Genomic DNA, 12,747 nt, shown 5'->3' with positions numbered 1-12,747 from the left:
AGAAGGAATTGCTGCATAAGACATATTCTGATGCATGAGGAAATAATAAATTTAATGGAGGGAAGTGACAACAAAAACAACAAGATTGTTAAAGCTTTGTCATGTTTTGTAATAACAAATTGACACTAATTTAATGCATAACCATTTTAGTGAATAATTGCAGACATTTTGTGTGGGGGAAATAGCTGAATTGTACCAGTGGCATTCATCTGAACAGTGAAATTTATTGCTGCCTTTCATACACAGATTGGAGTCCCTGAACGAATTTGACGAACAGAGGAAGCGCCGTGAGAGTGCTCTCAATGCCCTGGAGAGTTTTGTCTTTGATGCACAAAATAAGTTGTATGCAGATGAGTACCGAGCGGCTGCAACGGAGGAGGAGCTGGAGAAAATCAAGCAAACCTGTTCAGAGGTACGTACCACAGGTTTTAAACAATTAAAAAAATTTATTTGAATGTGGTATTTTGTCCCTGGTCATATAAATTTTTATTTAACATTTGTATTCAGTCTCTTAACACATTAACATTGTATTTGGTCTCTGAACAAAGTGAGATGATCACCAGGCTTTAAATAGTGTAACTGAGTCGTGACATAATCTTGTTGTGTTACACTGAATTTTAGCTGAGAGTGATTAATTCTGTGGTGGGGGGGGGGGAGATGGGGGGGGGGGGGGAGAGAAAAAGAAGTAAATTTACTAACTAAAATCAATAAAGTTGTAGTCGTATATTCATGCTGTAACTTTACATAGACAACAAAAACCAGGATCAGGAAAGTTGAATGAACATTCCCTGGCATCAAATAAAATTGTCCCAAGTGTATAGCACCAGTTTTGTTGCACAATAAGAATGCACACACCCAGAAATTCCCTGTCACTTGAAATACACACACGACCAACCTGTGTTACATAACATTGTAAACAAAGTAGCCCCAAACATATTTGCACCAGTTCTCATATTTGAATACAGTGCCTGTTGCAGTTCTTGGAACAGAGCACATTTGTGATAGTTTTGTGTGAATGCTGTATACCGTATTTACTCGAATCTAAGCCGCACTTTTTTCCGGTTTTTCTAATCCAAAAAACCGCCTGCGGCTTAGAATAGAGTGCAAAGAAAGAGTAAGTTCTGAAAGATGTTGGTAGGTGCCGCCACAGCTAACTTCTGCCGTCGAATATATGTAGCGCTACACAGGCATGCTTTGTAGGCACAAAGATAAATACGGGCGCCAAAACCTCTGCGTCACTAAATAAATTAAAAAAAAAAAAGGTGGAAGACGAGCTTTTTTTTCTCCGCCCCGAGTTTCGACCACTGCATTTTCATACATTACCCAATGAAGTAAATACAAATTCCATATTGTTCATCTTCAAATGTAGCAGAATTTCAATATACTACGAAAATCCGACTGGCAAGACTGCTGGGATGTTTGTCAATATGGCCAACTCTACGTTCTGAATTTTTTCCTGCCTGTGAGAAGAGATTGTTGCTAATAGGAACCTGATGAAATGTGAATCACATGCAGTATTCTCTTCACCATAAGAATAATACGAATATAAACATTTTGCCATGTATTCTTTCGTGTTTGCTGCTATCTCATTTAAATCCTGTCTGCCTAATAAACTACGAAACTAGAGTGACACAACAGCAATCGTGGAAGAATATACGTATCGTGTCATGTTTATATTCGTATTATTCTTATGCCTAATAGTGATACAGTCAGAAATGAAGCACGGCAACTGACTAGATTTTTAAATCTAAGATTACTCTAATTTCTGTGCAGAATTTGATGTACTAAATAAGCGGCCGCAAAGATTTTCAAACGGAGAAAAATTTTCGCCTAACTCTCGTTCAGAACATGTTCTATCATATGTAGTCTATTGTTTGGTTCTTGTTGATCATTATCCAAGAAAGCAGCAGTGTAAGTAACAACAAATAGCAGTCACCTGCCATTGTTTCGCTAATGAGACGATTCCTCTCTCTCTCTCTCTCTCTCTCTCTCTCTCTTTTTTTTAATTGTAAGCGGCGGTAGCGCGCACAAAAGCAAGCCATGCCGCGAGCGGCGACAGGCCGTAAACATGCACTATCACAATGCGACAAACAATGCTTGACACAGTACAGTAATGCATTTTCAGCTTAGAGTGACGTAAACACCTATAACAAAGAATGGCACTTATCAGATCAAAGCAAAATAAGCAATCGATTCAAACCAGACGCAGCCCGTGAAAAAGGAAGGGTACCCGTATAAATACGGACGGAGCGCCTGACGCATAGCAATGGCTACCTGGTAAAGCTTACCTGCTAAGCTTAAGACTCGAACCAAACTACTGTAGCTGTATCGTCATTCATTCGACCTAAATTGTGTCTCATATTACAATGGACCAAATTTGTTTAGATTTGGAGGTGCGGCCTAAAACTTTTCTCTCCCCTTGAATTTCGAGTCTCAAATTTCAGTTGCGGCTTAGTCGGGAAATTTTTTTTCCCTTTATTTCAAATCTCATTTTTCAGGTGCGGCTTAGATTCGAGTGCGGCTTAGATTCGAGTGCGGCTTAGATTCGAGTGCGGCTTAGATTCGAGTGCGGCTTAGATTCGAGTGCGGCTTAGATTCGAGTAAATACGGTAATAACAGTTTGCAAATCAGTCCGTTCTCAGTTTAAAATTTATTAGTTATTCCAGAAATCAGAACATGTGGAACGTGATAAAGGCACCAAATGAAAGGGAGCATGTGGGTCTCCTATTTTACAAATTAACAGAAAATGGTATGGACGGTGTAGAGGAAACACTACATTTATATGCTGGTACAGTATTGTTAACAGCTCCAGGCAGAAGATGTGCTTTGTTGATGCTGAACATTTTTGCAATTTTGACTGAGATGAGCTGAAGCTGCAGTGTTTACCTTAAGCACACGTGTGTAGAAGTTGCCACAAAATCAGCTAACTAAATAATGTGCGTGATTAGCACATTGATTTATCTGTAAAAGGCAAGGTAGATGACTGTGTGAGGATTGCACACAAGTGTTTTTTAGATTAGGTGACTCTCCATCCATTTCAGATAATGACAGCTATAGTAGACCTGGAAACGTGTGTGAGGTCCAAAAGAATGCTTCCCCCCTCCCAAAGCGAGAGGTCCAACGTCTAGTAGTTAACTGGCAAAGCATTTACAATAAAGTGCCAGAGTTTGAAGCATTCCTGAAAAGCAGTGAGCCTAACATAATACAAGGTGCCCCACAAACCAAACCAAACCAAACCAAACCAAATATCATTGATTAGTGTATAATTAATATCTGCAGCTACTATTGCTTTATGGAACAATGAGATGTTGTTGTAGACATACTGCTTCAGATTCTAAAGCTGCTGTTTGTGCATCTGTTCAGTAACTTAAGCCCACTGTGTTCTTACTCACTTGGAATAGGCAGCCTTTCAGCAGCTAATTTAGAATGATGCATTCCATACTTCATGAAATTTTTCCATGTTCCCCTTTGTGTTTCTTTCCTGTTATTATTATTATTATTATTATTATTATTATTATTATTAGTAGTAGTAGTAGTAGTAGTAGTAGTACAAAGTGTGAAAGTATTGGTTTGGAACAGTATTAAAGTTGCAGTATTAGCACAGCCAAAACAATAAATATAAAGACAGAAGCACTTTCTTAAGTACTCGTTGTGGCAGTGGCAACTTCATACAACCATAGGTGGTGAATTTTGAACTCATTTTTTTCCACTCAGGTGTCGGACTGGCTGTACGAAGATGGCTCAGATGCAGATGCGCAGGCTTACGAGGACAAATTGTCGGAGCTAAAGCAGCTGACACGGCCCTTGTTCCGCCGTGTCTGGGAACATCAAGAGCGACCGACTGCACTCAGTTCCCTTGGTGAAATAATAGAAATGAGCGCAAAGTTTCTAGATGGTGCAAAGAACGGTTCAGAAATATTTACATCTGTGGAACTCGAAACACTGGAGAAGGTCATCAAGGAAACAAAGGTACGCCATGCGGTGCATCTATGTACCAGAAGGCTTGAGTGATATGTTGTTGTTGGTTTTTTAATCCTCCTCTCTGTGTAATGTTCCTTTGAAGTTGAATTTTACATTGAAAATCATTTATTGCTACTTCTAGTAACTTATTGTTACAACATGACAATGGAACTCCAGCATTTGTGCTATGGAAGAAAATACACTTTGGCTGCTCTCTTTTGCTTGGGAAGACTGCCAATAAATTAATCACACAGCATAAAATGAGTTGTGGGTGTAAAATCTTACACATTGCAGAAAGAATGGAATGGTATTAAAGATGATATTCAAAATGAGTTCTTTTTTAATTTTTTTGAAATCACTGTAAAATGGAAAGCAAAGCAGTAAAAACTGCATGGCACACACATTTAAGGGAGAAATGAAGACAGTTTTTGTGAAGGTTATGAATAAACAGTGAGAAGTGAATTGTTGCAAAGAGAGAGAGTGTGTGTGTGTGTGTGTGTGTGTGTGTGTGTGTGTGTGTGTGTGTGTGTGTGGAGCTACAGGATTAAAAGTATGTTAAATAGGATAGGTGCTATTTATTGCAGCTGCTCAGGTGACCTTAGCTTTTACATAGTGGAGCATTCAAACTCCCTACACTGTTACAAAATGGGTGCTACAAATGAAAAAACATGGCTAATATTAAATCAGTTCTGTAATACATTTTCAGTAGCACAAAATCACAGCTCTGTTGACATTAATCACAAAATTTATGCTGTAGATGAACTGATTGTGACTAGCGAAAGTGTCGTGTCGTCATGGTGTTATTTAAGAATATAATGTGAATGGTAGACATAGCCATCTCTGTAGACCACAGCTAACTGGTACAGAAAAATGTTAAAAAGTTTGTGGAAATACTTCACAATGTTTCAGCTGTCCGAAAACTTTCTACAGATTTCTTGGGGTAGCTTTGTAAGATTGTGATTAAACAAGTAAGTTGCAAAAACTTCTATGTTCATCATATTCAAAAAATTCTTTCTGAGTACTATGAAACTTGATTAGTTGCTACTTCCCTTTCATTTTAATGCCAACATGAGAAAACCCACAGAATATAATTGAGACTAGTGATGGAGCCTCGGTATTCTTGCGCCGACATCAGTCATTGAGCCGTACCGTGTCGTCCAAAAACACACAAAAGTCAGCTTCTAAACTGGTCTCTAGAACTTGGACAAAAGTAACTTTTGCATGTTTGTCTGGGCAAGTAACATTGCTCAGTGAAACTTGAGCCATCCATTGAAAGATCTGCTACCGTATGGTACAGGAGGTAACTCAAAGAAACATGCGACAAGACGAACAGGAATGATACTTTTGTATGAAGACAATTACACTGAAATCGCCACGGTTGTTGATGGTTCCCTGGGACATTACAAAAGGCAAAAAGTGGGACGTGGTTCTTCATGGGATGTGTGATCCCCCTCGGATGACAAAGTATGCTGTGCAATGTGCTTCCATGTTGACCTCCACCAGCACCATTGACGACTGCTTGACCGCTGTGGGATTTAAGTTGGGGGGGGGGGGAGGGGGGGGGGCAGGCCAGGCCAGGCCAGGCCTGGCCAGGCCAGGCCAGGCCAGTCTAGTCTATTCAGCGCATATCCTCTCATTCATAGTGTCCTAAACCTGTGCTGTTGGATTCAGTCGCACATTGTCATCCATAAAAACGAAGTCAGGGCCAAATGCAACTCTGAAAAGACACACACGGGGAAAGAGTACAGTGTCACAGTAACGTTGGCTGGTGAGTGTACCATGTTCAAATATTTGCAGGTCAGTTTGCGCACGTAACATTGTCTCCCCTCACCATAACACATGGACCAGCAAAACAATCATGTTCAACTATGTTCCTGGGTGCATTACATGGTCCCAACTCGAGCCAGATGAGGGTATATCAGCAATCAGTGTTCGGACTGAATCTTCTTTGAGCCAGGTAGAGCACATGACCCCACTCTTAATTTATCAGGTCTCTATACCCTTCGCACTTTCACAAATCTGTGATCTCGGTACACTACCCGTCAGTGATATTGGGACATGCGCATCTTTTCAAGGGTGTGTTTGGTTGCGACTTAATTTTTATGGGTGATAATGAACAACCACATAAAACAGTGACGGTGGGGCATCTCTCGGAATGAGAGGATATTAGGCAAATGGACTGGTCTGCCCATTTCCCCGACAACTTGTAATGCCATCGAGCCTGTGTGGGAGGCATTGGGGATACGTATTTCAGCACATCTATATTTACCAAAACCACCCAGCAGTTGTCAACTGTGTTGGAGGAAACACCCTACCATAAGAATGCTCAGCAACCTTCTGCTAATGTGGGAGCATTCTGCACTGTATGTATTGCCATCTGCGATGACAAGTCGTCCTATTAAGAACCATTTTCTTCCTTTTGTGATCTCATAGAGATAATCATAAATTGCAGTATCTTCAGTGTAATTATTTTTTTACAAATAAGTGTCATTCTTGTTCATCTTAATGCGTATTTCTGTCAGTTAACCTCTGTACTACTTTAGCAGCTATCTGTGTATGGTCGAAGTTTCATTGAGCTGTGTTACTTAGCACTGACACATAATGTGGACTTTACTTTAGTCTCCATGTTGTATCCACCTTTGTAATAAATAAATTGTGTTTGTGGATTTTATCGAATTTGCAGTCACATTAAACACTGGAGCCTACTGTGAGACATTAAGAAAACTGAGAAAATGTGATCAAAGAGAGTTCTCTCAAGTACTGGTATAGTGGTTTTGCATGACAGTGCTCGCCCACAGAGAAACGTGACTGTGTATGCTGTTTACTTACTTCCTTATGCTTTGTATGTTACATTTTGTGAATACCTTTGGTGTTAGCTCTAGGTACATAGCGAGCGAGGTGGCAGAGTGGTCAGCACAGTGGACTCGCTGTGTTCAAATTCGTGTCCAACCATCCTGATTTAGATCTTGTCATTTCCCTAAATTGCCGGTCCCTGGTCCATGTTGCGATCCCGGTGAATGAAATCGCTGATAGCATAGGCAACCTGGCTACCAGTAAGATGGCTCTTGAAATCTGTATTCTGGAAACAGATGTCCACTCGGTCTTACGCTGTCAAGTTTTATAGATCTGGAATACAGAATGGCTCACTTTGACCTCATCAAACTAACTACAGGTGATGAAGGACCCTAAGAGTATGCGGAAGTCCTCTGTGCAGGCCTTTCGCAAGGACTCTGACCTTTGCCAGCTCCACATCAGCCGTACTTGGCTCACTCCAGGTCGTCTCCTCTTTCGCAAGGACCCACCCCACTGTCAGTATGGTACCCCTGTGACAGTGGTCCACAGATTGCTGGACTGTCCCAACCTACCCACCCTGTGGTGGACTCTCTTAATCTCCCTGACTCGCTACCCCGTGGTGCCCAGGAGACAATGCCTCAGGGTCTCTCTTTGTTTTACATTTTATTAGTGAAGGTAGGGCCACTTAATCTTATCAGCCCATTGAGAGGTTGGCAGAACACTTGCCTCCTCTGCCCAGATTGGGCTTAGTGGTCCACCTCGGACTTCGCACTACCTACTTTTTTACTCTTCCTCCCCTCTCTCATATGGTCTGTTAGGATTGTTCATGTTTTGTCTCTCTGTGCTCATGTCGCCCTGTCCAAGCTGCTAGCCTTTCCTAGCCAGCTTCTGTGTGTGGTACCTCTGGTAAGTGGTGGGGGATGGGGAGGGAGAAGCTTCCGGCTGCTCCCTAGATAGGGCACCTCACTTTCCTTTCTTCCTATGTCTTCCCCCCCTTCGCCCCTGCTATTTTATCCCTTATCTAGTCTTCGGTGACCTTTGGTATACTTTCGGATTTTCTTCCCCTGGGTTTGGTGTGGTAGGCCATCTCTGATATCCTCATGTCGATCTGTCTGAGGAAAGAGGGCTTAAGGCCTAGTAGTTTGGCCCTTTGTCATCCATGCATCCGTTCAACCAACCAACCAAACAGTTTGCTCCAAGCAAATGTCTGGATGGTTCTATTGAAAGGGCACGGCCAATTTCCTTCCCCACCCTCGAAGCTATCAGAGCTTGTGCTTCCTGTCTGATCACCTCGATGTCAATGGGATGTTAAACCCCTAATTTTCCTTCTCTCTAGGTACATCTCATGCAGTGTCAGTAATGCAGGTCTTGTTTACCATTTGAAATATAATGTGCTCTTCGTATGTGATTTCAGGAGTGGAAGCAAAAGATGGAGGAGGACCAAGCTCAGCTGAAGTTGTCTGATACGCCTAAGCTTACAGTCAAATCCATAACGGACAAAATCTCTCTCCTGGACCGGGAGGTTGGTACAGATAATTTTGTGCATTGAAAATCAAGATGCTGGCTAGTGTAATGAAACACTGAATGGTCTTTGTCTTTTTGTGATCTAGCTATGTTCCATTTTATTTTCAGGTCAAATACTTGATCAATAAAGCAAAGATATGGAAGCCTAAGAAGAAAGACGACACCAAAGAGAAAGGTAAGTAGAACTGTGTGTTAATTGTCGCTTAGCTAGTGTGCCTTTTTTTTCTATGTGGAGGATGCAGAAAAATGTAATTGTAAGCCATGTGTAACTAGTTTAAAAGATACCTGGACATTCCATTGTTTCAGCTCCCTTTATGCTATGTAATATTAATTTTAGTCATTCTAACTAATGTCTTCAATTGTGACTTTTGACTATATCTCTCAGAAGATATTCAGAACACGAAATATGAATTTAAGTATTTCTAATGATCTTCATTGAAAAGTGCCCAGGATTCATAATTCGTGCACACTTGTATATACATAACAATCACTTGGGCTAACATCAGGTTGGTGTATCAACAATATGAGGAAAAGGATAGATTGTTATTATCCGTAAAGATGACACATTGAGTTATAAACAGGTATGGTGAAAAGACCGTTACATAAAAGCATAAACGGTGAATGTTAGTTGCATTCCACTCCGAGCTGCTGGAGATTGTGCATGTGCGCGCGTTTCCAGAATTTGTGGTTTTCTGAACTTCCTCACGGGGATCTGCTGAGGCCTTTTGCCATTAAAATTGCTTGGAGCTATTCTGTACAAAACACTCGCATCTCCATTTAGCCCATTGGCTAGTCAGTGTGTGTATCACATTAAGAACTAGGCAGATTTCTTACACTTCGATTAAAGGGATTACGTTTCAACGATTCCACAGTTTTGGTGTGGTTTCTCCCTTCACTCGCATGCCTGTATCTGATTCATTAATTGAGATTAATTTTGGTGTTGATTTTACTAACCTGTTTAAACATGTCAACTTCCACTTTTTATTCAGTGGTCAGTTCAGTGAATGCACAGGTGGAGTTGTGATAGGAGTCCCTTCATGACCTGTTATTGCCAGTCTGTTTATAAAAAGTTTTGAGGAATGCGTTGTGGAGTCAGTGGTGTAGAAACGTATATGCTATTTTAAATGTGTGTATGGTACTTTCGTTGTTTAACTAGAAATGAGTGTTTATACAGAATTTTAGATCCATATTCATCCACCCAAATACTGACTTCACCAAGGAGACGGAAAATGGCTGCCTTCCTTAATTTTAAGTATTGGTCGGGAGGAAGTTTGATGGTATTTTAGGATATGTAGTTTGTGGGAAGCCAACTTACTCAGAGTTGTATCTTCAGGCTGATAGTGACACCATCCAGCTCACTTTGAAGGGGTTCTTCGTATCTTGGTTCGTAGGCCATGAAAGTTTGTGAGTCGGGTTAGCCCACCTCAGTCACCTATTGTGAGAACGGTTATAGTGAACGACGGATCAGGTGTGTGTTAAGGTACCGACTGAGTGGTGAAAATAAGAGGATGGCACCGAAGTGTTGCCCTCTCACCTTACACAGGTAACATTTCTGACAAGTGTATTCTGCGGAAACATGGCATGAAGTGTGTTTCTGTACCACCATCTAAAATCGTGGTCTGTAAAGGATGATCTCAGTTTGCGTAAGGTGGAAGTCTGTTGTCTCTTGTGCAGTTGTTGCACCATTCATTGGTCAGACTGCAAAGGACCACTTTATTGAGCATAATCATCACACTCATATATGAGAACTGAGCAAATCTACTTTTGCAGAACATTTCCTTGGTTCTGGTCATCTTGTGGAATATAACAACATAGAAGTTCTGGTGTGAACTTCGTCAGCTATTGGGACAGGGTTATCGAGGAAGTCTCTCTCTCTCTCTCTCTCTCTCTCTCTCTCTCTCTCTCTCTCTCTCTCTCTCTCTGGTCAAAATGCAGCATGCAGCAGTACATAATTAATTGTGCCTCAAAACTGAAGGGTTGAGCACTTGTATAAAAATGGTGTCTGTTCAAGATGGAACCCACCTGAATTCCTGCAAGTTCTTAGAACATTTTATATGCTGGGAGAAACTAGTTTCGCCCTGTATACGTTGCATAAAATGGGAGCGCTGTTTCGAGCTGTTACGCATACCACTGTCAGCTGACGAGATTTAACATCCTCTAATGCCTTGCTGTGAGTAGCACCAGGTGGCAATAGGTGTCTACTTCCATGCGTAATCGAATGCCGTGCAGTCACACTTCACTCAGCCTCTTTTTTCATAGAGATGCAATCCAATGTGATGTACATCATAGTGTTAATTCATTTTACTGGTAGAGTGGTCATATGTTGGACCTGCATTTGATAGGGTGGTGGTTGAAATTCCCCTGCAGACAGTCTGATTTAGGTTTTCCATGGTTTCTCAAAATTGCTTAAGGCAAATGCTAGGATGGTTCCTTTGTAAAGAGCATGGCCACTTTCCGGCCTTACCTCCCCCAGTCTGTTGGTCTGTAACGACCTTGTTGTCCACGGGATGATAAGCCTCAGTCCCACCTTTTCTCGAGCTGTGCTCTCATGGGGTGTAGATGCAGAAGCTTACCACACTTTGGTACCAGTGTTCACGTGTGACTCGACCAGTTGTGGAAAGCTCACATGGACTGACGTATGTACGAAGACCTGGCAGAGTTATCACTAAAGACAGACGATGAATGTGTGCCTCTTATAAATTAGAGCTGATGTCACTTGTGTTTTTGCTGGCAGTTTTGCACACAGAAAAGAACATCTGAAGAAAAGACCCTGATGGCTTCTAAGTAGAGTATCAGGACCAAATGTTTTAGCTGATATTTAAGCTCAGTAATAGACACCCAGCTGGTTTCAAAAACATAGTGTGTCCAAAGATCATTTGGATTACCTTCTGGAATGCATTTCCGTACTGATTTCTAAATTGGACACTCTTAAGAGACAGGTAGTATCTGTAAAAACAAAACTTCAAATGAAGTTACACAATTTAGCCTCAAGAAATTCTTTGAACAGTCTAGTTTTATTTCATATTACAAAAAATAGTCGGTAAATTCGTGCTTGATACCTACAAAGAGGTCTTAAAAGCTACTCAACCCATTAGTATTTGCATATGATTTTTTTTCCACTTACCAAACTAGATTGTACTGGCCATTGCTGAATGAACTGGCGAATGAAAGGATTCATTGGAGCAACTGCAAGACTTTTGTTATGTGAATGTCATCAGTGAAGGAACCTGATTGCTTGCTGTCGGATACCTTCTCCAATTCCTTGCAGTAATGATTAAAGTTTTTAAATTTTGAAATCAGTGTTTGCAACTACCTTTCTTATGTCTCTGGAAGGTCTCTTGCTTGCAACGAACAAAATGAGTTTCCTGTCTACTCTCTTGTAATTTTTATCACCCGAGCTGTCCTTCACATGGCAAAGGCAAACCTGTGACTGAAAATCAAATAGGTTTGATACAAGGTGAGAGTCCTCTTGCTCACCTCTAACTTAAACTTAATAGGACTTGAGCCAAGGGGCTTCATTCACGTGGGTCACAGTCCACACGACACTCTGCATGGAAACACGGTTTTATACGAAGGTCATGTCATGGCAATGTTTTTTATCTTGAAAATGGTAACAAATTAAAAAATTCTGAAATATGCAGATGGAGGGTTAGTTTATATGCGAACATTGTGTGTAGGGAATAGTTGAAAACAAATACCACCATAAAGTTATAGCACAAGAAAAAGAAAGAAAAATTTCGTCGTTACAAATGTGTTTTACCGTCAGTTGCAAGAGTACACAATAGTACATTACAAACTGCATGCATTCCATGGCATCAGGAGTCTCCCCAGGAGTCCACAGTAATGTGACATATGCTAGATGGCAGTCCTTTCCAGGAAAATGAAGCACAAAGGGAGACTGCATTGTGAATTGAGCGGCTGTTCAGGGATGATGTTACCTAACTTGAACAGTGCTCTCAGATTGCAGTTCACAGTGGAAGGAATGTGTGCGAGTGGCATGAGGAGTGTGGTGGAAGAGGTATGAAATGCTGCTCTACCATACTGAACGGCTGCTCGGCGAGAAGATGCATTCAGGTGCTGCAGAGCCGTAATGGCAGACACCTGCTGATCTGGGCAGCCTGTCAGTGTGTGGGGCGGACTGTGCTCGTATCCAGATTTTCCCACTGCTAGGAGAATGACAGAAGATGTGCACTAAAGGGATTACAGTGCCACATTAGTATTGAGAAGACAATCTACAATATTATACATGAGCTATACATGTAAAGTTATTGCAAAGTGTGTGTGTCATTCACTAAATGTGGTGGAAAAGTGGACACACTGAAACTTTCATCTGCATCTAGCACATTAAGCGGTGGAGGGAGGCAATATGCTTCTGAGAATCGTTGCCATACGTGAATTTTGGGCCAGGGACTATGAGCCAGAACTAAAACGCCAGTCCACAGAATGGTGTCTTGTAGGTTCACCACAAAG

At 41.3% G+C, this 12,747-nt stretch overlaps 1 protein-coding gene across 2 annotated transcripts in view; it reads left to right on the top strand.

Annotated features, from left to right (window-relative positions):
* The window catches only part of LOC126106312 (hypoxia up-regulated protein 1), a 119,592-nt gene that overhangs the window by 80,480 nt on the left and 26,365 nt on the right, over nt 1-12,747 (top strand). For both annotated transcript variants that reach the window (XM_049912539.1, XM_049912538.1), the window contains exons 12-15: nt 247-412; nt 3,715-3,969; nt 8,168-8,275; nt 8,386-8,452. In XM_049912539.1, coding sequence (XP_049768496.1) covers nt 247-412; nt 3,715-3,969; nt 8,168-8,275; nt 8,386-8,452 — 596 coding nt within the window. The remainder of the gene's footprint in view (nt 1-246; nt 413-3,714; nt 3,970-8,167; nt 8,276-8,385; nt 8,453-12,747) is intronic.

The sequence above is a fragment of the Schistocerca cancellata genome, chromosome 10 (assembly GCF_023864275.1).
Source record: "Schistocerca cancellata isolate TAMUIC-IGC-003103 chromosome 10, iqSchCanc2.1, whole genome shotgun sequence".
In the NCBI taxonomy this organism is placed as follows: Eukaryota; Metazoa; Arthropoda; class Insecta; order Orthoptera; family Acrididae; genus Schistocerca; species Schistocerca cancellata.
This window is presented reverse-complemented; position numbering and strand designations above follow the sequence as displayed.